Here is a 26,333-nt window from a genome sequence, read left to right as displayed (position 1 = left end):
ATTACAATAAAAACAACTCCTACATTAAAAATAAAATCTTCACTTCAACACATATCCTCGACTTCCATAATGCGCAAAATGCCATTGGTGCCAAATGTGATCTGAAAATGATAATAGATTTAATCAGGCCAAATAATCCCAAATTAACTCATTTTAGGAATATTAGTCCAATAAAGTCTAAAACACTAAACCATGTGAAACAAAGTCAATTAGGCACCAAGAATCATCAATCATGCTAATTTAAGGTTATAAATAGTGTGTAATATATTGCTCATCACTCGGATTTGTGGCCTACAAGCTGAATCTGCCAGTGACGGCCAAGATTCATGCGATTTTTCATGTGTCCCAACTAAAACCATTCAAAGCACCTATATTGAACCGTATATGCGACTACCTCTACTTACGACTGAATTGGGACCTGTTCTATCACCGTGCCAAGTTTTGCAAACAAGGACAGTCCTGCAAGGTGCTCACCAGGTGCAACAAGTTTTAATTTTGTGGGATGATATGGATAGGACAACCGCCACATGGGAAGCTGTTGAGGATGTCAAAGATAACTATCATCTCTTTAATCCTCAGCAGAATTAGTTACACAAAATAAGGAAAAAATGCTGAGGAAAGGGAGTAGGGTTAGAATAACCAATACTAGGCTTAGGGAATATATGATTGGGTAATAAATAAGGGAATGTGGGGTGAGAAATGGTATGAAATGTAATGATGATTCTCTTGTCTCTCCAGTAACAAATTTTATCTTTTCCTCCCAGAAGATTGTTCCCTTCCTTTTTTAATACAATCATATATGAGTATTATTCCAACACATTCATACTTTTCATACTACTATCACTTATTTCCCACGTTGTTTATTTCTGCTGTTACTGTAGCTTCTTTTATTACATTTGATTAATGTTGTTTTTATGATCTTAAATTTGTTGCATCAAAGTGTTTCTAAGAGATTGATAGATTTGCTTCTCATGAATTTGTGCTCTATTATTTAGGAATGCTTAAAATTATAACGAAGATAATGTATTGACAATACAATGTTATGGGTTGTATGAATATAAGAATAAGCAACATTACCATCATATATGCCTATTTCATCTTCCACAGTCATGTTACACAATATGATTTTGAATCTCCACAAAGAGTTGTCTTCTTTCCCCTTGTGGCAAATAAATGGCCTTAAAAAAAACAACCCATTCATGATAAATTCCAAAACCTAGATAATACCCTAAATTATTGTCATTTTCATTCACCTTATAATATAATGCATCACAAGAGTTCACCACTTCTATATTATCGCTAAACACATTTGACTAGTTTAAGATGTTGATGACATTATTTGAATGCACAACCCCACAAAATGCATGTCAGGTTAATAAATCTTGTGAAAGCACTACCTCAAGCATAATTGTGGGTTGGAAGACAGATCATTTGTCCCAAAATGAGTATGTTCTTATGTCTCAGGCTAATCAACTTAATTCAAGTATTATAAAAATGTTGATTTGTGTTTTTAGAGTTTTTTTTTAATTCAGTAGCAATTTCTCATTGGACCGGAACAAAAAATTAAGACAAAAATGAGAATAGATGATCTCTGTCCCGATTTGTCATTATCACATGCAGAAAATTAGCATTTTCATTCCACTTGCTAGTTTTAAAATCTCAATTCATGGAGTAAATACTATGTTCAACATGTGTATTCCTCATTTGAAGTAGTCGTTTAGTGTCTTCATTAATTGACCTTATTAAGTATTGTTCAACATGTGTATTCCTCATTTGAAGTAATAGTTTAGCATTTTAGTGTGGCAATTTTGCCAATTTTCAAGCACACACCATCAGTAATTGCTCCATATGTTAACATTCACTTTTGGCAATCTTGCTTTGGAAATAATCACCATACTCATTTCTACAATGCGAATGAACATATGCTTCATCATTTAAAACTTCCAACAAAATTGGGCATATATGTATATTAGTTGCTGAGAAAAATAATCATTTACCAATATGTTATGACATTATACATGATTCATCTTTATGTAAATTCTTGTTATTAGATTTTGAAAGTGTGAATGAATGGAAGAAAACTCAAATATGATTTTATTGATTGGCAAAAGTTACAATGAGTCACTTATATAATCTCAAGTGTTGCTTGACAATCAAGCAACCTACACAAGTAACTAGCTTAATCACCTAACTAATTAACTAACAACCAAAAACATATTTTACACATGCTAAAATAAAAGGGGCTATGCCACAAAACAACGTTCTAGAAGTATATAAAAAAATGCCTAAGGCATTGCCTCATGATAGTCATGTAGTGAATCTACTCCACATGATGCATCAATGTGCTCATGTAATGTGCCAAGATTTTTGCGTGATGCATAGCCTGATGCACTCCTTATCTGATGCACAACTTAGCCTGATGCACTCTGTCGTGACCTAATTTTTGGATGGAAGACCAACCCTACAACTTAGGAAGAGGCGTACTCGATTTCTACCATACCCAATTGATTTGGAGTTGCCACTACATTTTTCGCACATAAAATGTAGAAAACTCTCTAATAAGCCAATTAGAATAATATGGTATTTTGAACAAGAGTTTTGAGCTCGAGAGTCGATTACAGATCAGGGAAGGGATTAGTATCCCGTTCACCCATACTAAAACGGTACCCTCGCTAATCACATAGACTTTTATACCCTTAAAAATTATTTATTTAAAATTCAAATACTAAAACAAAATATTTTTATTTTTTATATTTGTGTCTGACAATAGTTTATCTTGCTCCAACGTATCCATAGGTGCAATAGAGAAATCAAGACTTTGTAGTTCTGGTTCGAAAATAGATTGGTTAAAATATAATTTGAATTTTGTCGTCTTTAAGATTGGTGAAGCAGCAAAAGCTCATCTCCACATCGCACCAAATCTAAATAGATTTTTTAAAAGTAACTGAAATATTATTCTCTCCAAGATAGATGAAGCAATAAAAACTAATGTCTGCACCACATCAAATCTTAGAGAGACTTTTTAAAACTAATTGAAATATTATTCTCATCAAGATAGATGAAGCAACAGAAATGAACGTCCATACTGCATCAAATCTCAAAGAGATTTTAACAAAGTAATTAAAATATTATTCTCGTCAAGATAGATGAAGCAAAAAAAACTAATGCTCGCACCACATTAAATCTCAAAGCGATTTTATTAAAGTAATTAAACTATTATTATCATGGAGATAGTTGAAGCAACAAAAACTAATGGTTGCACTGCATCAAATCTCAAAGATATTTTAAAATATAACTGGAATTTTATTTTTTGATCAAAGAGCCGAAATTTTATTACATTATTATTAGAGAATATATTTTTTAGTTACTTAGAATTTTTTTATAAATGAATTTATATAAGAAATAACCTAAAGTAATTTATACACATAAATCTTCACTCCTTATTTAATAAGAATTAACAACTTAGCTAATAGCCTCTATCATTAGTACTAAGGATTATATGATATAAATTAATGATTTAGTATGTATACATTAATAGTGCAAGTGTTTTTACATTGTCAGTAAATCATCCACCATTGATTTGTTAACTATCATTGACAATCAAACAAAAGTAATACAAATCAATGATGGATAATATATCAACAGTGTAAACTCATAAATTAAATATGCACTAAAATATTAAAAAGGTAAAAGAGAAATAAAATGAAAAATAAATGAAAACAAAAAGAGGAAGGGGTATACGTGTTCTTCACCCTCAAACCCAAAAGGGATCAACGACAACGCCCAAAATTAGCGGAGGAAGGCAGTGGTGTTCCGTTTTAGCTGTTGCGGTGAGGCACACCGAAGAGCCCCTACTTCACTATCTTCATTATCTCCGAGAACAACAAGGTCAACCTCTATTTCCTCCTCACACAAAAGTTCTTCTCCAGCGAGGCCACGGAGTCCCAAGGTGAGGACTCTGTCAAAGACCAAGGTGAATGAGATGGAGCCTATGACTCACACGAATTGAGGTTCCTCGTGCAGCAACGGTGGAATGTCGGAAAGTGTCGCAATAATTAAGGAGTACAAAATTTCGCGAATGTAAACATCCCCATGTGGAAGAGTCGCTGATATGGTTAATTTGGTTACAAGGGGTATTATTGTAAATTGCCTTATGCAGTTAGGGTATAAATAGTTATTTTCAATTGTTAGTTAAAAACTGATTTCCATTTTTAGAAAGATTTCACAATTCTTCTATTTTCTCTCTCAAACATTGTAATTTCTTGCAATTCTTGATCACTTGAATAAGATTGTTCGAATTCTTTTCTTCAATTCATAAGAATTCCTCTTCTTATATTCTGAATTCATCGTCTTCTTCTTAGAATTCCTTGAATTCCATAAACACCCACATCAATTAGTATCTAGAGCTTTTTTCTTTCTTGAAGGGATGGCCGAATCTACTCGGATGCAAGCTGTTGCACGAGAAATTGAAGAACAGTTGGAGATGCGAGTTTTAGAGAAATTGGAATTACGCATGGCGGAGCTGATGAGTACTTGGAAGAAATCGATGACTGAATCTGTCAAAAAATCAGTTGAAGAGATAATGAGGCAGAATACAACATCAGAAGGTTCTTTCATGTCACCTATATCAGGCTTTGGAGGTAAAGTTTTCAACCATAATGTTGGTGATCGTGTTCCCCTTATTCTTATGCTTGTCACACAAGATTATCTCGAATAGAATTCCCTCGATTTGATGGCACAAATGTAAAAGAATGGTTATATTAGTGTGAAACTTATTTCGTGGTGGATAATACTCCTGAAGATTTCAAGGTGAAGCTTGCCATTATGCACTTTGAAGGAAAGGCTCTGAAATGACATCATGCGTATGTTAGGTCTATGTAGGTTAACTCCTTGCCTACATGTGGGGAATATGTGAAGACCTTGCTGGAAAGATTTAGTGAGGTGTGTGATGACCCTATGGTCGAGTTGATGAAGTTGAGGTAGAAGGGAACAATTTCTGAGTACCATGAAGAGTTTGATGTTGTTATCACTAGACTGGATTTATCTAAAGATTACATCTTAAGTTGCTTTTTGGGAGGCCATTGCTCTATCCTAAGCCTACATTAGCTTATGGTTCATAAGTCTTTGAAGAAAAATCCAAGATTTAGTAGAAGTTTAACACTAGCTTATATGAATGAGAGAAGGACCAATGGACTATGTTACTTTTGTGAGGAACCTTATACTACAAAACATAGTTTAACTCACAAGAAACTGTAAATTCAGTTGTTGGAGGTGGATGATTTGCAAGATGAGATGGTTGAACCTAAAGGGGTTCAAGAATTGAGGGTAAAAGCAAGTGAAGAACCTCATATCTCTCTTAATGTCTTAACAAGAGTGACTAGTTTCAAAACTATGAGGGTCACTGGGAAGTATCACAAGAGGCCTCTGTACATTCTGATTGATAGTGGTAGCACCCATAATTTCCTGTACAAAAATGTAGCTGAGAGGCTAGGGTGTAAGGTTGAAAACCTGCAACCTGTTTTGGTCACAGTAGTAGATGGAACCAAGGTGCCAATTTCTTCAATATTGAGGAATTTTACTTAGGCTTTACAGCATAGCACCTTTATCTCAGATGTCATGTTACTTCCCTTGGGGTGTTGTGATATAGTCTTAGGCATTGAATGGTTAATTACCTTGGGAGACATTACATGGAACTTCAACAAATTGACCATGGAATTTTCTCTACAAGGAAGAATACATGTCTTAAGGGGAGCAGCGCAGTTTGACTGCAAAACTGTTACACCTAAACAGTTTGGAAAGACAATAGAGCAGGGTGTGCATCTTTCCATGATTCAAGTCGATAGTGAAGAACGGGTTCTCCTACATTCTCTAACCACTCATGTAGAAACAACTCAAATACATATTCCAATGGAGCACATCTTAGAAGCTTATGATGATGTGTTTAGCACTCCTACTTAGTTTCCACCAAGTAGAGCAGAACATGATCACATGATTCCCTTGCTGCAAAATGTGGATCCTGTAAATAAGAGGCCCTACAGGTATGCTAAGGAACAGAAAAATATTATTGATAAACTAGTCCAGAAAATACTCACTTATGGTGTTATTCAAACTACTAATAGACCTTATGCAAGTCCAATGGTGTTAGTAGGGAAGAAAAATGGTACATGGAGACTATGTGTGGACTGTAGGGAACTAAACAAAGGAACTGTTAAGGATAGATTTCCTATCCCATTGGTTGATGACCTCATAGATGAGTTGCATGGTTCAAACATCTTCTCTAAGATTGATCTAAGGGCAGGGTATCATCAAGTGAGGATGAGTCCAAATGATATTCACAAGACATCATTTAGAAACATAATGAACATTTTGAATACTTGGTCATGTCATTTGGGCTTACAAATGCCCCTGCCACATTTAAAAAATTGATGAACTCTGTTTTCCAGGATTTTCTCAGAAATTTTTTGCTGGTTTTCTTTGATGATATACTCATCTATAATAGTATTTTAGATGAACATCTTGTCCATTTAGAACTAGTGCTTGCTAGGATGAGGGGGCACCAACTATTTGCCAAGCAGCCCAAGTGCTATTTTGGGTACTTGAGTCATTTCATATTAGTAGAAGGTGTAGCAACAGATCTTGCTAAAGTTAGTGCAATTCAGAATTGGCATCTCCCTCGGACACTCAAACAGTTAAAGGGATTCTTGGGATTGACAAGATATTATAAGAGATTTGTCAAGGGGCATGGGACTGTTGCAAAATCATTAACTGAGATGTTGAAAAAGGACCAATTCAGGTGAACACTTGAGGCTAAGACTGTATTTAAGAAGATCAAAGACTTGTTGACAATTGCTCTTGTGCTAGCTTTACCTGATTTTACACAACAATTCACCATTGAAGTGGATGCATCATGGCAAGGAATAGGTGATGCTTTGACATAGAGCAATCATCCTATTGCTTTCATTAGTAGGATGTTGAATCAACAATAACAATCTATGTCAACATATGAGAAGGAGTTGTTAGATGTGGTTTTTGCAGGTAAAAATGGAGACATTATTTGCCTAATAAGCACTTCATCATTAGAACTGAACATAAGAGCTTGAAGTATATGTTAGACCAAAGGTTAACCACTAAATTCCAACAAAAATGGTTGGTGAAGCTCATGGAATTTGACTTCTCTATTGAATATAAGCAAGGGAAAAAATGTGGTTGTTGATGCTTTGTCTCGAATGAAGGTGCATAATATCAAGCATTAATTGTTTAGACTGTGGATTCAAATATGTTAGAAAGAAGTAAGAGAACTTGGGTTGGTGATGCTAGTATTCAAAGAATAATCAATCAAGTGCAAGCTAATCCAGCTAAACATCCACATTACACATGGAATGACATAGAACTGAGGAGAAAAGGCAAGTTGATGGTAGGGAAAGATGAATCATTGAGGCATGAACTATTGAAATGGTTCCATGAGACAACTCCAGAAGGTCATTCAGGCAGAAATGCAACTATTCAAAGAAGTAAGGCTGTGGTTTATTGGAAGGGGTTGAACAAGGATGTCAGAACCTTCATTCATCAATGCTCTATCTACCAAAGGTAAAAATATGATACTTCTGCCTATCTTGGGTTACTCCAGTCTTTACCCATACCTGAACATGTGTGGCAACATATTATAATGGATTTTATTTAAGGTCTACCTAGTTCTAATGGTAAACAAGTTATATTTGTTGTAGTGGACATGTTGAGTAAGGCTGCTCACTTTATTCAACTTGCTCATCCTTACACTGCCACTATTGTAGTCCAATCTTTCATGGATAATGTCTTTAAGCTTCATGGTTTTCCAAATTCCATCTCAAGTGACAGAGATCCAGTGTTCATTAACAAGTTTTGGCAAGATCTCATGGCTTTTCAAGGGGTGCAATTACAACTTTCAACTTCATATCACCATCAAGCTGATGGACAATCTAAGATTGTGAATAGATGCTTGGAGACCTATCTCAAACTACATTCCACACTGCAACACAAACTAATCCTTATGAAGTGCTTTATGGTCAACCTCCTCCATCACATTTGCCTTATTTACTAGGGGAATCAAAAGTCCAATTGATATATAGGAGTTTGGCTAAAAAGGAAGAGATGCTGAAGGTGCTTAAGTTCCATCTTCGAAGAGCTCAAGAAAGAATGAAGCAAATGGCAAATAAGCATAAAAGTGACAAGCAATTTCATGAAGGAAAGTTATTGTACATCAAACTGCAGTCTTATAAGCAGGTTTCTGTTGCAGCCATGGTGAATGAAAAGCTTGCTCCCAAATATTTTGGTCCATACCCAATTACCAATAAGTTTGGTTCAGTGGCTTACAAGGTGCAGCTCTCTGATCATGCTAAAATTCACAATGTGTTCCATGTTTCTCAACTTAAAAAGCATGTGGGGCAAGCTCTTACTTCTGCAATCATTCCTTCCATTGCAACTCATGAACCTAATTCTAAGGAACTTGAGCTAATTTATATGCTTTTGGGACACTTAGTGCGTATTTATGCTGTCATTACACACAATTTCCAACAATTTATCTAATCTTGTATTGTTTAGGAAATTACTCATGTTTTATTGTTTGCAGGTTTAGAAATGATGAATAATGGAGGAAAAAAGAGAAGAATGAGTTTCTGAACAACACAAGCCTCGCCCAAGTGAGGGAATGCTCGCTCAAGCCATAATTCAGAAGAAAATTACCAGAAAATACTGAATCAGCTATAGTTCCTACAATTTCAGAATCTCAGTCCGAGAAGATAGAGAATGTAAATAATGTTGCTGATAATAACCCAAGGCCTAATCCTCCAAGGAGGACTTTAGAAGACTATGCTATGTATCAAGGTCCTCTGCACTACTCTAGCATTGTGATTCCACACACCGCCATGGCAGTGGAAATCAAGTCTTCCTATCTGAATCTAGTCAATGCTCATCAGTTCACGGGGAAGGATTATGAAGATCCATATGCTCATTTGGACAATTTATATGATTTAGTGGCCACTATGGGGTATTCAGACACCAAGAGGGAAGCTGCATACATGAGGCTCTTTCCATTTTCCCTCCTTATAGTACTCTCTTTAGTATTGTTAATATTTATCTTCTTATTTTATAGTTCATTTTCTGCAAATATCACATCTCTGCTGATCACAACCTTATAGGAAGTAGGTCCTACAGGTGATACCCATTAACATTGTGAGCATAACCCAAGAACATAAAATTTCTAGATTTTGAAACCAATTTGTTTATTTCTTAGGAGTTGTACACCACGTACACTGGACATCCAAACACGTGGAGAGAAGAATAACTTGTTGGCTTGTTAGTCCTCATCTCTATTGGTGACTTCAACTCAATTGTGGTCGATGGTGACTAATTTATCACATAACATGCATTTTTAACTACTTCTTCTAGAAAGACTTGGCTAATCCTGTAATTCTCCATATTGCTCTTATTCTTTTCAGGAGAGTTCTACTCATCCACTTCGCTACACCATTTTCCTGAGGTGTATGAGCAATTGTAAGTTCCATTTGAATACCCTCTTGTCTAAAAAATGAGAGAAAATTGTTATCTACATATTTTCCTTCATTGTATGTCCTCAAGTATTTAATTCTTTTACTAGTTTCAAGTTCCACGTGTACTTTGAATTCCTTGAATACTATAAACAAATTTGACTTCTTTATTAGGTACACTCATGATCTCTTGGAGTAATCATCAATGAATAATACAAAGTATATTGCTCCTCCTAGGGATATTTATGGTGACTCCCACACATTAGAATGAATCAAGCCTAGAATGTGTTTACTCCTAGCAGTTGATTTATTAAACTCCCACACATTATCCTTGTTTGCTAATCACACAACACTTACAAATATTTAAGTTTATCGATTTGAGCCCAAGTAAGATATTGCATCTTGCAAGGAGTTTCAAGCCTCATTCTACCATGTGGCCTAGTTTGTGATGTCATATCATCATTGTTTCCTCTTGACTGACTCTTGCAACTGATGTGTCTCCCTATTCCAAAGTATCTCATAGAAACATGCATTGATTATATATGATCTTTTTTGTCTTCATCACCAAAATAGAACCTTTTACAACTTTTGAGATCACACCTTCGATATGGGTCTTGCAATTGAGGTCATCTAACTGCCTGATAGACAATATATTCTTCTTCAAACCCATCACATGTCGTACTCCTTGAATTGTGCAAATAATATTGTCATACATTTTCAACTTAATTGTACTAATTCCAACAATTTCTAAGGTTTGATCATTTCTCATGAACACAGATCCTTCTGAAATAGGCTTATAAGTGCAAAACCAATCTTGACTTAGAATCATGTGACACGTTACCCTCGAATTTGTTATCCAAACATCAATGAGCTGTTTTTCGCCTTTAGAACTAATTGTCATTTTGCTATATAGAATTTCTCCATCATTTTAAGTACTTGCAACACAACCTTGAGAGGTTTCTGTTTCAGGTGTCTTCCTGATACTCTTTTTGTTTGCCAACAATCTTTATTCAAGTGCCCTATCATGTCACAATTATAGCACTTGAGATTCATCCTTCATCGAGATTTTGATCTACCATGATTGTGACTCCCACTGGAGTCATGTTTCTTTGTTATTCCTTTCACTATCATCAAAGCATATGCTTGCTTTGTGCTTTCCAATCTATCTATTCTTTGTTCTTTCACCTGAATTCTTCGTCAATAATAGCTCCGATAATATCATCAAAAGATAGATAATCAGAAAAATTATTGTTTGAAATGTTGATGGTGAGTTGATCATAAGAATTTGGTAAAATTCGAAATAGAAGTTTCGCACATTCATTTTCCACTACTTTGAAATATGTCGTTGTGAGTTGAGTAGATAACATATCCAAGTTGTTAATGTAACTCGTCACCAAAGTGGATTCAGTCAATCGAAGAGTATAAAGTCTCATCTTTAAGAATATTATGTTGTGAAGTGAATTGATCTCGTACAATTTAATGAGTACATCACATATATTCTTTGTTGTCTTGTTTTCTGTAATGCTCGATAATGTTGAATCTACCATTGCTAGGTGCAACTTGGCAACAATATTGTCGTTCATCTCCTTCCAGTTATCATCAATCACCTCAGTGGGTATGCCTTCAATTGCTACTAAACAATTATTATTCATCAAGATTGCCTTTATCTTCAATTTGCATAGAGAAAAATTATTTTCATTGAACTTCTCTAACTCATATTTTTTTGTCATAGTTTTGACAAAGATTTGTTTTACAAATGTATTGGGTTACACAATTTCTCTAGAAATAATATCATATCATTATTGTACGTAATAAGTGGAAAACATCTAATATATGTTAACAATCACTACAAAAGTATACAATCACACATGTGAATAATAATCATAAAGAATATCACAACAAGTAGTAACTACCGACTAATAGCTCTAATACCATTGTTGGGTAACAGTTATGAAAACAATATCACACAACTAAAATATAATTGAGAAGATAAGAATAAACACACCATATTTAACATGAAAAATCATCTTGAAATGATGATAAATGAAACAACCATGAGCAATAATAGAAGGTTTCACTAAATGTGAAAATGTTACAATCTATCTCAAAATATAAAGAGAGAACAATACATTAAATGCATTCTCCTAAATTCTACAACTTCATTATAGTGTCTTCCTTTTCAACTTCACACCTTCCAATTGTAATCCACTCTTGACTTTGGAAACCAAAATAACTTTCTTAAACTTAGTATATTTCATTAAATATAAATATATAATTATACTCAAATGCTCAATAAATAAAACCACATGTAAATTTATTATAGGCTAAAGTATATTAGACTTTAAGAGTTGTAAGTTTTTTTCTAGGAGAAAAAGAAGGTTGCTCTAAACCTTTCACTTTCTCATTACTATAAAAAGAAACTAATTCACAAATAGATATTCTATTTGTTCCTATATAATTGTCACTATTTTGAGAAGTATTTTGTTCCTTTTTATTTATTACTTTTCAAAGTTCAAGAGAATATCAATTTCCCCCCAATTACACCGTTAAGTTAAAAGTCTTCTCAATATGACTTTACACAATTATCCAAAACTATAATTTAATGAATATTTTTTATTCCCGTAACATTACAATTACTCTTTGATTAATTGTGTATTTCCAATATTGAAATATTAAGTGGTACTATTTTCAATATTAAGTGGATTAAATGTAATATTACTGTTGAACATGGAATAGAAAACGTGGAAATAAAATGATTATAAAATAAAATTTGACTTTTCTAATTATACCACTCCTTCGTACATTACAAATTAAGGAGAAATGGCTAAAGAGTCGGAGAATGAGGTGGTTGAAGATTCTCTCAATAGTGAACAAGATGAAGTGGTTGAAGACTCAATCAATAGTACACAAGATGAAGTGTTTGAAGACTATCTTAACAGTACACAAGATGAAATGGTTGAAGACACAAAAGAAGGCAAATTGGAAAATGTTGAAGATTCTAAAGAAGCCGCTCAAGGTTTTGACTTAAATATTGCACTTGCAAATATTGAGTATTAGTTTGATTTAAATAAATTTCCTGAAGAAGGAGAAGAAATATTTCTAGAGAAATAGATTCAAGAAGTGGTTTCAACTATGTTAAAAATTTATCTTCCTAAATTTTATTAAGCCTATGTAGTGTTTATTGTCTCCTGTTAGTAATGACCCCAAATCCCATAACATCAAGATGAATCAATGTTTAAATAATTGAGAACTTCTTGTACCAATTCTAGATCGCACTTTAATTGATTGAGAAATCCTTGTTCCCTTTGTAGCCTTTGTTTATTCAAATGTGGGATTTTATAATGATTAGAACCTCTGGCTTTCATGATCTCAATCATACATGATTGCAATGTTACAAATATGCAATTAGACTTTTCAATAGAAAAGTTTTCAAATGAACTCACAACTGCACTGACAAGTTCATCAATATTTTAGGTGATTCCTTGTGTTGCAATGATTGTATAACACTGAAAAATACAAGATCTAACATATTTAAATCGGGAGAATTTGCAGGTTGGCACATCAAACGAATATGAAACCCATCTTGTGTAGCTACTTTAAGGAACTCATCATCAACGTGACTAATATGTGTTATAGCATTATCTTGTTGACTAAAAATTGGATTCTTGATATCCTCTGTTGGCCACTTTTCCTTTATAGCAGGAATGACTTTCTCAATAAAAAATGATCTTATCACAACTCTATTGACGGAAGTCATTGTTTTTGTCTCCAAGGTTCCCGCAACTCTATTGAAACTTGTCCTTTTAGCTGGTTCTTTGGTAACAAAGGGAAAAACACCAATTTTTATGGAGAAAACTTCGCTTCCTTGTGAATCAAATCTTGGACGAGGTATAGCAACTAAAAACATTACTTTTGTAATGAATTTTTTGCTTTTACATGTGTGATATGAATCTTCCTCATGTGGCAGCAAATAATAATTATTAGACTTCTTTGACATGTAGAACCGCTTCTCATCAATATGAACAATGTTATTCATACTTTTAAATATTGGATCATGTGGTATGTTATAATCTTCTAACATTGACAAACAAAATTGTAGTCGAGACCTTTTATTTTCTTCTTTCAACAATGGTTTTTTGGCATTCGAATTACGACGTATGACACCTGCCTTTAGAAGCCTAAACAATGAAGTTGAATTAGTATTCAAAGCACAAACTAAAGATCGAATGGTTGTCCGTTGACAAAAAGGGATTTCACAAATTCGATCATGATCAATCTGAATTCTCTTACGTCACAATTTATAGGCTTCCTTTGAGATACATCATGTAAGTCGCTTTCTTTTGAACGACGCCATATACGTAGAATAGTTCTTCTAGAAACTGAAAATGATGAAGCCACAATATCTATCACTCATTTCTTTACTCTTCCATTAACACTATTTTGATGTAGAATATGATAAGCGGTTGCATGTTCTTCATTGCTAAGGTATTTTATCCTTGATTTTGAGATTTATCCTTTTCAAAATTTTCTTGGACAATATTCATGTTTCCTTCCAAATTTGTTTCAGTAATCTCTATATCTATTTAGCATTAAAATAATAAATAAATAATCATTGTAAAAATAAAATGAATTGAACATCGAGAACAAGTTCAAAGGCTTAAAATGACTAACAACATTTAAATGATTTAATTAATAAATCAATAATTTAATTAATAAATCAATAATTAATATAAAAATAAAAGAATTAAAAACAAAAAATAATTTTGATACCATTATTTAAATTTGTTTCTGTCACGTCTATTTGCACTATTCTCTTAAAAACACAAAAATAATTAGGATACATAAAACAATCCAAATAATAAATTATATAACACACATAATAAAATAAAACAATAATGTATGATGATCTTCTAGCGTCTAAATCTTTTCATATATAAGAAGTGGGTTGTATGGATAGAGATATAAGACATCTATGTTGGGCACACACTTTGGACCAAAGATTAAAAATATGGACAGATCATTCTCCTAATTTAGTTGCTTGGACCGTGGATATTGAGGGAGTTCTTAATTTAATTAAAAACACTTTAGTCATGACTAAAAAAACATGGTTTATTTACCTCTAAAATTTGCATGATGAAATTTTTTTAAAAACAAAATATATTCTCATACCCATAGTGGAGTTACTTTCTCCATTCATATCTGCACCACATGACTTCTTATTTAAATCCAAAAAAGCATGGTTTGATTGTGATGATTGTAGAGAATGAGGAAGAGCATTGAGATCAATAAGGTAACTTTCTTTTGCACAACATTCAAATCTGGAAACATAGAATGTTCTACATTTGAAAAAAATGTTGAATGTCTTCATTATCAGTATGTGAAGGGGTGACATTTAAGTCAATATCATATAGAAATAATTGATTTTCTGCCGCCATAATTTTTCATATATGAACTTTCTCAAATTCATAATCCATATATATAAAGAATGAAACTAGTAAAATTTTAAAAATTATTGTGGTAAACAAATTTTAATTTAAATTCTAACCAAGTTTTTTTATTTTTCACGTTCATTTTTAGGAGGCAAAGTTGTTTGGAGGCAAAATTCTTTAGAACTTTGTGAATTGGAGTAACGAAAAGACAAAGACACTTGAGTAAATAAGATAGATATAGTCTCAAATAGGAATAATAATGCAAAATGATTGGAATTTTTGAGCATGAGAGATAAATGGTATTAAAGGAAATTAATGAATAATTTTACTATATTAATTGACTTTCTTAATATATGTGCCAAAACCTTAAAATGATAGTTATATAGGATAGAGGAAGTACTAAATTGCAAACTAGATATTAGACTAACTTAAAGTGATTAAAAACTTAAAATATTTTCAATAAAATTTGTATAGGTTGATGAATGACATCCATGGTGTATATTAACATGACTAAGACAACATTGTTTTAACTTAATAGACCTATGAGAAATTTGAAGAGAAAATGTGCATAGTCACACCTACAATATATCATATTTAGAAACATATATTTATGTTTTTTGTGCTATTATTTATAACTAACTTTTAATTAAAGTTAACTAGTCAAAACACGCTGCGCAATGATACTCCGACAACGTTGAACCACGCCATAACTCACCCCACGTCTCTCTTCTCCTTTTCCTTTCTGATTCAAATATCTACAATCTCTCTCATCATTTTCCCTCTCTTTCTCCACGCCATGGCTGAATCAACCGAACCAGCCACGTCATCACCTTCCAAAACGAGTCCCACACAACCACCACCGTGGGACCTAACCACCGTCGTTCACCCGCGGCGTGAGCCTTTCGAGCACGGCCTCTTACCAATTCCGAAGCTCATTTTCTCTGACCCAACCCAAACTCTAATCCATCTGAAAAAGAAGCTTCTAGAACAATCCTCTAACAACCGAGTTGACTCAGACGCAATCGCTGAGTCACTCCAGATCTCAATCGAACACGCTAGGCTCGTCATTGACACCATCGCTTCGGTACTCCCTTCGGAAACCGAACCTCTCGTGAATTCCGTACCTGGCGAAAACGACGCCGTTGGAGTCGACGTTTTCGATCTTGTTTTGTTCCTATATGTTCAAACCTATAAGAAGCTTCTTCCGAGAACGCATAAGGATTCTGCTGCTGTCAGCGATGTATGGCCTTCTACTTCTGCCTTTGACGGTTACTTATCAGCTCTATCGCCGCTTCAGGTTAATTCAATTCTCTGTTTTTTCGTTTCGATCCTTGAAATCGAAAATTTTCATGCCGAAATTTTCTGTGTGTTTTTTATTAATGCATGATTTGATTTCTGTAAGTTTGGAAATTGCTATCTATTTCCGTATGACGTAGAAAATTTGAAATGATTTCAATCGAATGGATCGATTTTGGAAATCAAGGACCAGTTTGTTTAGGCTTAATTAACAAAAAAAATGTGGTTCAGCATAACTGTTTTTTCCCCTAAATAAATGTGTACCAAACAAGCATGGAATGACATGGATTTCAGCATAACTGATTCTTTTTAATAAAAACACATTTTAAAGGAAAATACCTAATCAAACAGGCTCCAAATTTCGTGTTCGGAACTCGATATGGAAATGTTGATTTGTTTTGTTATTTCTATATACTCACTTTTGGCTTTTAATGTTTTGCAGCTTGTGCGAAGCAACAGTCGACGATTTATGCCATCACAGGTTGATGAAGAGGCACATCAGTTGTCGTATCTGCAAAAGCATTTGGCAAACATTCTGTCTCTTTTAGCAGAGCCAGTGGAGGTGGAAGGAGAAGAATCTCTGGTTTGTTATTAATTTACTGAATGCTACCCATAAGTTGTTTATTTTCACTGTAATAGATTATTTTTACGTACTCTTAATTTTTTTGGATATTGCTACATTACATATTTTTCATCTTTAGGATTCATTCTTGTATTTTGTATGCTGTTTTGGTAGCGTCTCACACCAGGAAGAGTTCCTGTGAAGAAAAACAGTGTTTTCTTCTGTTTTCACATGAAGAAGGATCACATATTTAAGGATGGTGGCCACATTAAGTATTGGCTAATTGAATTCCTTTTCGAATCAGAAACCAAACAGAATCACTAACAAAAAAGATATAAAACAAAATACCAAAATAAAGGAACAGAATAATTGAGTTTGATTAGTTACTAATTCTGGCCAAACCCAAAAAAAGGCATGTTAAAAAACGACAAATTCATAGTTAAATCATATTAATACATGGAGATAACATGTGAAAAACAACACATTTAGTCGACCCGGCTACCATTGACGCTCTCCACATCATGTGTGTTCAACAACACTCTTGATGGGCTTATAAGCTAGTCCACGAGGTTGGTTGACCAAAAATAGTCCAGTGGTCTTGTTTGTTTCAGTGAAGTCTTTTAAAAAGTCTCTGGCTTATAATAGGTCAATTAATACACCAGTTTACATATTAGATAGTTAATGAAATAATTTTATCAAACACTTCCAATACAATCAGCTAGCTTATCAGTCATAAGCTTTTATTTTTAGCCCCTTACTTTCAGTCTTAAGTAGGATTTCCAGGTTTCATTTAGCTTTTTTCATCCAGTTGCGTCAAACACAGCCTATATATTTTCATCTTTGAGATCCATTCTTGTAATTCATATGATGTTCCTGTAACGTCCCATGCAAAGCAGGCATAGTTCTTGAACATCAGGCGAAGTAGTTTTGTATTATTTGTTGTATCCTTTTTTTGTTTGCAACTGTTGAGTCTTGGGTGTTGATGTTGTTGTGGTTAAGGTTTTAGCTCCTTGGATCAAGGCTTGGTTGCTGTATATTATTTTGCTGTGTGCCATTTACCAAATTACGATATATGTTGTGTGATGAAGATACCAGTTAAGAATTTTGGAGTAAATAGATTTCCTTTTGTGTCCCTTCCAGTATGATTGCAACTTTGTATTATGCTTTTGTTAAATATCACTAGCACTACAATATTCTTGTGCAAAGATGAAATCATGATTCTGTAGTATGTCTCACTCTGCCATTTAATTTAATTGGGATCGCGGGGGATTTTCATGTAAGAATAAGAATCTCATGCAAGTGATACTATATTTTGTCAGAATTCATATATGCAATTTGTATTTATTTTTAAAACTCACCCAATTTATCAGTGACCTCTATTTAAGAATCGGGCTGGGGTATGATATGATGAGTGAGCTTTGGTCAAATGAGTTATGAATGAACGTGCCAAGTGGTTATTTATTTCCTTGATGAAATGTTTTATTTTAGTAATTTATTTCCGATTGAGTCTTTAAATTTTATGTTGTTCTCTTATTTCGTTGTCCTGTTATTATATTGCTTATTTTATATGGTTCTGTTTTAGGTTTTAACTATGGATAGGTTTGAGCACCTTGGGTTTCTACTTCATTTTGGTAACAAGGGATCTGGAGGAAATTCTTTGAGTCAAATGTCTCCATTTTTTGAAAACTTGGATCCTGAAATGCCTGCAGTTCCTGTTCCCGCTGCACATGTTCATGATTGGCTTCTGCAGAGTATAGCTTCTGCATTGGAACACATTTCCGACCATACCTCTTCAAAGGAAAATGGCCCAGCTAGTCCCTCTGATCGGGATGTTGCTATGAATGATGCATGCACTGTTAAAGTCTCAACAAGAACTAGAAGCACAAGTTTCATTGAAGGGGTCTCTAAATCATCATGTGTGAAGCACGCGCCTGACATTAAAGGTTCCTCTATTAAGGTTTGTTTTTCATGGATCATATTTTCTGATATTTGTATTTTTTCAAGTATATTTTTTGCTTCCATTTTAGATTTATTATTTATAAGGTTTGATATATCATTGAAGCCATTGATCTTATATTTGTAGGTCATTAACTATTCATATTATTTTGTGGATTTGGATCCTCTCTTGTTTTGGAAGTTTAATTGGAAGGACCCACTATGTATGGCTGAAGGGTCTCCTGATTATATTTCAAAAATTTGTGTTTTCTCTCTCCAACTGGACCATATCCTGTTTTCAAAGCATGAGAGGATCCGAACTATATTGGCATCTGTTTTTGAATGAGTAACCTCTTTAGATCTTAGTATTCCAACTTAATAAGTTGATGCAATAAAACAATTGATACTTCCTTTTGGGTATTATTGACATGCATTTTTCTGTATTGAAGAGATTGTCTGCTGTATGTGTAAACTCAGTTCTGAACAATTTATCTAACCAGATTTAGATTTAGATTCATGATGTGGATATTATTTTGTGTGCTCAATCCATTATAAGTTACTGGCGGGCACCATTGCTGCCTTATGCTGCCCAGATCTAGTAGTTGTTCTTTTCTTCTTTTTATCTAGAAAAAGGAAATTCATTAAGAATAAAGAGGATTAAAGGATAGGATAATACGATATCTTCCACCAATAGGATCTACTGCCAGCCCGCATGAGTCCCAGGGCCGTGGGGTGTAGTGAGATTTTAACATCCAATTGCAAGGTATGAGACTTGAGTCCCACATAAGAAGTTTGAGATTCCGGTGTGGGGTTTATTCGGTCAGGGACTTGGAGCTGCTGGATCCAATTGTAAGGTATGGGGCTTGAGTCGCATATCAATTGTTTAGGATTCCAGTGTGAGGTTCATATGGTCTTGGGCTCTACAACCACAAAAGCTAGCTTGTGTGGTATGATTATCCCCAAGTTCATATTACAGTGCCTATATAACCAATATATGGATAACAATATTGGTTATGTAAGCATATAATTTATAATGTTCAATGCCAGTCCATCTGTGTGAGTTGGGTTAGTTTGGTTTTTCATGGTTCCTTGAAAAGATATATCATCAGGCTGGCTAGCATTTGAATTTTTGTTGGAGTACTTAAGCACTGTTATCAATCAGCATCTTATGCATCATGTGTTTTGGACATTGAGAGATCTCAAGTCTTGAGAATATTGTCAAGATTGGTATGCTAATAAAAATTGTGGTCGGTCATTGCAGGTTCTAAATTGCCAAGAGTCTGCCATCTACATCCTAGCACCTTTGAGATATGCTACTGTCTATGGATGTTCAGATGCTACAATTGTTCTAGGAGCAGTTGGCAAGGTAACAACTTGTAACTCGTGTTCTCCTTTTTAGTGGAGCATAATGTGTCCATACATATACAAGGAACAACTATAGAATTTTTTTCCCACTGGAATGTGGAAAATGATATTACCCCGTCTTCTTTAAATGGTAGGGTGAGATAAAAGGAAGATGCTACTGTATGATAACTGTCCGATTGGCTTCAAGTGGATGAGGTTTTCTAGTTCAGTATAGTTCTAGTAGTTAAAGAGCGTAGAACGCTCTTTTTATCAGATTTTGTCTTACTAATACTATTTACTAACATATGCTTGATTGTAGCTGCCATTTTTTTAGTTTAGGAAATTATTTTCTCTTTCATATATTAATGCCATGCCTGTTGGTTATTAAGACAATGGTACTCAGAAGAGTACCCCATTCTAAATCTCCTTTTTCACATATTTTTGCATCATGTTGTTTTTGTTGAAGGCAGACTCAGCCTCATCATATATATGAGTCCTATATGGAGTGGCAAAAATTATGATGACGAAGTTGTATATGCTTGTGAAGGGGGGCTGGCACTAGTTTTCTGTGTTGTTATTGAGTTGAATACATTTTCAATAGTATTTTGTTTGTAAGCAAACATGTAGCTTAGATACAGTGTCTCCCTTCTCTCAATTGTTCATATTTCCAATTTCCTTATCTGAAAAAACTCTTCTGTAGTGGTAAACAAGAGCGGAGTTCATGTTTAAGAATGGAAAAGAGAAGGAAAATGGAGAGATGGGAATCTATCAGAGATTGAATGTGCAGAAGTAAAGATTTCAACTTTTTTTGGTTAGGGGGATTATAGCTGATGCCTATACTTGTATGAATGCAATAGTTTCTTGTGCTGCTGTCTGTTCATCACAAAAGATTTAAAAGGAGTGTTTTATCATTTGTTACTGCTCCTGTGCTTTGTAAGGCAGCCTTTCCAGGTATATGAAAAGTGCTTGGGAAGGTGATTGTTGATGCACGCCTGCACTTATGCACGAAACAGTAATCTGTATTATTTTGTTGCATGAAATCAGGCCATTAGTTGATTAGTTTTACTACATGAACTAATTGTCCATCCCTCACATGACCACATTAACACCCTTTTGAAAATGGTCTCACAGTTTTTTAATTTTACTCTTGGATGAATCATCGTCTGAACTCATTTACCTGCCATTCCAAAGAGTTTCTACGTTGATAATAAAATCATTTACTCGTCATATTGAAAACCACTCTTATCTTATGCATACACATGCTGTCTATATTGGGTTATTGATTTGGTAAATGGGAGGCACTTTACTAATCTTCTGCATACCATGAGTAATAGAATAGCTTGTGCTTCATTTCAGGTAAGGAAGTTAATGATCACACTTTTTTATTTGGCAGGCCGTAAGAGTGGAACACTGTGAACGAGTTCATGTGATTGTAGCAGCAAAACGTATTTGTATTGCCAACTGTCGTGAATGTGTTTTCTTTTTGGGAGTGAACCAGCGACCTCTTGTTATTGGTGATAACCATAAGCTGCAGGTGAGCTTCTTCATACTCTTTTTCATCATATAAAGTTGGTAGCCAGTTACATTACAAAACCTAGCACCTGTATGAGGTGCCCCTACTAGAAGAATAGAAGATGCAAAATGATTCATTTGTGATATGCTATGATTTTTATCTGATATAAACTAGCTCAGCAGAAGTGGTTAATACTGGTTATTTCTTCGTTTTAGAAAATTATAATTATATATATATATATGTAAGTTTTACCATTTTTACCTAATGCTGCTTATGTATTGTCCAGAATTAGTGCCAGATGCAGGATTTTAATATGTTACAATGATAAATTCTTGTATTAACACTGGGAAAATATATGGCAAGTTCAAGGAGAGAGAGAGCCAAGCTCCTTTTGTACAGGGAAAAATTAGGAACATTCAACAAGGAAAATGCAAGAAAAAGAGGACTCCCACATTCTGTGATGCCTCTCCACTACCCCACCCCCCTCCTCTTTATGCACGTAACTTTTTCTCTCTGCCATAATTGCATGACTGCCTTCTTCAATTCCCTGCCATCATGTGTACATTCTGTTACACTTTTCCTTAACCCTCTCATTTTTATTGTTTGCAACATCCTTGTTTATCCTTTATAAACCTGTATCACCTCCCCTGGCCAAACTGTTCATCACATTCGCTTTCCTTTCCCTTCTCCTGTAACCTGTATATGTGTGTCAAAGGTCCATCAATACCCTCCCTATCAGCTTCACCTTGTCCTCATGATAAAAATCTGGCAACACATTGACCTCAAAATCCATGCTCTCATGGATGGTTAAATTAGCCTACTTGATTAGTACTTCAGTTGCACTATTCAGCAGCATGCAGACAACCACCGACACTTTTCAGCAGGGGCAACTTGCAATTTCTAATCTTCTGAGAAAATTAGGTTGTTGTTGGCTTGGGATGTCTGCATGTAGATTGTAGTGCCCTGTTGACTTGGGAAACATGAAAAGTCGGGTAATCTCTTGCAGAGTAGGTAATACTAGGCGATAAACCACTGCCCCCACCTATTTCACCACTTCATAGGGGCCATAGAAACGACAATTTAGTTTGTCGTTGATGTACCTGGCCAAAGGTGTCAACGTATACAGCTGAGCCTTCAAATAAACAATTTACCCAACCTTAAACTTGACCTTCTTGCGGTTTTACCAGCCTGTAGCTTCATCCTTTATTGAGCTTTGATCAGGTTCTGCTTAAGCACATCCAAAATACTGTTCCTGATTTCAAACAATTGTTCAACTTAAGCTACTATCGAGGTGTCCGATTATGGATGGTGACTAACTGCCATATAACACCTTAAAAGGACTCATCATATGTGTTATAAGAAGAATTGAACCTAAACTCTTCCATTCTAACCATTTCACTCATTGATTTGGGTGATCGTTCCCATAACATCGCAAATAAGTTTCAATGGTGTGGTTAGTCATCTCGGTATGAATTCAGACTCTGCCCTTCAGCCTAAGCCACCAAAAGATTCCCAAATTCTATTATGCCCATCCTTCTTTTCCCTCATTGCATAATTTTCTTCCCAATTCCCTGCTGCCACATGCACATTCTTTTGCATGCTTCCTCAACCATATCCGTTTTTTGTAGCATCCTTATTTCCCCTTCCAAAATTGTGTAATATCTTTAATCACATGATATTTTGACCGTTGGAACGTTCATTTGGCCTCATTTATGACTAAAATTATCTCTTGAAGATGCAGGGAAAGCTAGCAAAATCACTACAAACACTGCAGCTATTTATGAAATTACTAGTGGCATAAAAATACTTGACTGTGACACATGTGTTAATTACTAATACTTGTAGGCATATTACAAGTGCCTGAGGTTCTCTATTTATTTAACTACATTTATTGAACATTTTGGTAATTTTTGCCCCTAAATACTAGTGTTTTGATTATTATTTAAAAAAAAGATTTACATGTAAGGTTTGGTTAATATTTATATAATTAGAGTAAAAGATAAAAAATATTAGCTCCATGTCTATAATTAAGCTTGAAGTGATGAAATGGATAAACTGTAAGAGTCTTGTGAGATTAGTAAATTTGATGCTCCTCAAAATAAAGCATTGAGTTTATCATCAATATCTAATGACAAATTTATTAACCATTCTTTTATATCAGCACCAATGTATGAGTGTTTGGTTATGCTAACTCTTATAAAAGGTCCCTTTTTTGCTGACATTTCTGCTTTTCCTTTTATATCGCACTTCCTTGTGTCATGTATGTGTTTTTCTTTAAAATTCTGTCTTATCATCTGAATTTGTTTTTTTCCTCATGGTGTTTACAGGTGGCTCCCTATAATACTTTCTACTCCCAGTTGGAAGAGCATATGAATGAAGTTGGAATTCTGCCGACAGTGAATCGATGGGGTGAACCTCTGGCATTGGGCATGGTTGACCATCATGATTCATTATCTCATCCAGCAGGTGTCTCTGATGTTCAAGCTGAGTCTGCTGCACAGATGGACCCTGATCAGTTTACAAATTTTGTGGTATGACTTGTTCTTTTGTGCTGACTTACGAATATTTTTTTTTGTATTCAAATTTAATTGATTTCGACATGTTCACTATTGGCTTGTATATTATGTGTTTGTTTTATAAATTTTCCCGGGTTGAAGAATGGTTGAGATGTATATTTCTTTTCATTTCGTCCCTTTTCATAAAAAATATGTTTTTCTTTCTCCTTTATTTAGTCATATACTTTTTTCTGTCCATATCCCTGGTTTGCAGATTCCAAACTGGCTTGGAGGAGAATCCACTGGGTCTACAGAAAATAATCCGTTCACGTTACCGGATGCTTATATGACATCTCAGCTTAGAAATGTATGTTCAGAGTTAACCAATGAATATTTCTATGATTGGATTTCTAATTTTTTATGTACAAACTTTAAGTAGCTGAGCTTGAGTTATGTTCCAAAATTATTTAATTGAATAAAATTGTATCTTGTCTTCAGCAAAAGAATCTAGAGGAGATAAGGCAGCTCTTACGAGAAGCACCTCTAGAAGAAAGTCGTAAAAAGGAACTGTCTTCTGGTCTACATGTGTACTTCAAGGACTGGTTATATGGTAACTGTCACTCCTTTTTGTTAATGCCCTTTTTGGGTAATAATTTTTCAATGCTTTTTTTGGAAATGATTTTTAATGCATATTTTGGGTGATATTTTTGTATTACCTTTTATTCAAACAAATTTAACTTTCCGCCCTACTAGTAATGCTGTCTTCTTTCTAATAAGAAAAAGGAACACTGGTCTTCCCATTCCCCTAATTATTTTTTTGGGGTACTTCCTTTAAACATGCCTCTTGCCAATGCAAGCTAAGGTTGCCTCCTATAGATCTACATACCCTTCCCCGAACCCTGCATTTCGAATGAGCTTTATAGCACCAGGCTGCATTTTCCAAGCTGACTGTTTCTCTAGTAGATGTTTTTTGGTTCTAGACAATAATCAATATTACTGCAGTTGGATAGGCTCACCAAATCACCACAAAATTCTCTTTTTCAAAAGTCTCTGCCTTTTTGTGTGTCTGCCTATGCTTTGCATGATAATTTGTTTAACGTCACTTACAAGTCATTATCTTTTGAACTTTTAATCAAACAAGCCTCCCCCTTTTCTGAATTTTAGATTCTCTTATCTTTATATTTAATTAGTCATATCAGTGAGCTATATTCAGTGGTTTATGTTGCATTATTTACTAAGAACCCTATATAGGTTTTTCAAGAATTTAACTTTCCTCTTCTTCAAGGAAAACCTGTTTACAGTTGTGCAGATTGAGTGAGAATCACCTTTGCTAGTTCCTCTGATTTTAGCAAACTCACATGCATGTTTATATTTTAGGATAACTTAGATTTCAGAAATTTATACATAATAGTTAGTTTCTCAATGGTTATAGCTGATTGGGGGTTGTTAAGGGAGGAGATAAACGTCAATGGTTATGCCTTGCCTAATTAGCCTCTAAAGGGTAACCTGAGGCTACAAAGTTTCCATTATGCATAGGATCCAGCCAAGGTCAGACCCACTATGTGGGTCCCAAATATAAATTAGCCTATAATCAGAATGCACTTGATGAGCAGTATATTGAAAACAGAGGGGTTTAATAGTTATTTTAGAGTTGGTTGTCCTAAATATTAAGACTATGAGGAAGTTAAACAGATCAACAATAACAATCAAACTTTAATCTTAATGTTGAGATCAGCTACATGAATTGAATGATGCGATAATATTCTCTCTAAAACAGATAATGCTAATAACTTTTTATTGTTGTGGCAGCTTCCGGGAACATCCGTCAGCTTTACTGTCTACAAGGCGAGTGATCGTTTGTCGATGATACGACGGAGTTAATCAGTGTTACATGAAGAGGGTTTTGTGGTTCCTTTCTGAACCTCCTCTTCTATTCATCAGGCCCCTTGGGTTACTGAGATCAGATAACACGAATTAGAATGCCTACCTTATTTATGGGTGACATCACCATTGCACAGATGGAATGAAGAATACAACTGGCACTCTGTATGTAATAATTTTTTGTTGGTAAAAATATTACTGTAACATTGTTAGCCTAATTTTTTGCCTTAGTGAAAATTTTCCACCTCCCAGTTTTTCATTTTAATTAATCACGTCAGGAATTTATGTTGGGTAAATCTTTTGGATTTATGTTTATAAAAAATGTTTTAAATGTATTTATGAGTTTACAATGCGTTT

General features: G+C 34.4%; 1 protein-coding gene across 2 annotated transcripts; it reads left to right on the top strand.

Annotated features, from left to right (window-relative positions):
- LOC109345969 (TBCC domain-containing protein 1-like) lies at positions 15,655-26,245 on the top strand. Of its 2 annotated transcripts, XM_019585286.1 has the most exons (9): positions 15,657-16,247; positions 16,689-16,829; positions 18,391-18,765; positions 20,005-20,109; positions 21,481-21,621; positions 23,928-24,131; positions 24,370-24,462; positions 24,594-24,705; positions 25,905-26,245. In XM_019585286.1, the coding sequence occupies exons 1-9, from the start codon at positions 15,747-15,749 to the stop codon at positions 25,946-25,948; spliced, it is 1,716 nt and encodes a 571-aa protein (XP_019440831.1). In that variant the 5' UTR covers positions 15,657-15,746; the 3' UTR covers positions 25,949-26,245. The 2 variants fall into 2 exon arrangements, with proteins under 2 accessions (XP_019440832.1, XP_019440831.1); XM_019585287.1 differs by lacking the exons at positions 24,370-24,462; positions 24,594-24,705; positions 25,905-26,245 and adding an exon at positions 22,000-22,099 and having other exon boundaries at positions 15,655-16,247; positions 23,928-24,034.

Source organism: Lupinus angustifolius, chromosome LG04 (genome assembly GCF_001865875.1).
Source record: "Lupinus angustifolius cultivar Tanjil chromosome LG04, LupAngTanjil_v1.0, whole genome shotgun sequence".
Classification (NCBI taxonomy): domain Eukaryota; kingdom Viridiplantae; phylum Streptophyta; class Magnoliopsida; order Fabales; family Fabaceae; genus Lupinus; species Lupinus angustifolius.
The sequence above is the reverse complement of the archived record's forward strand: the minus strand, read 5'-3'. Positions and strand labels throughout refer to the sequence as shown.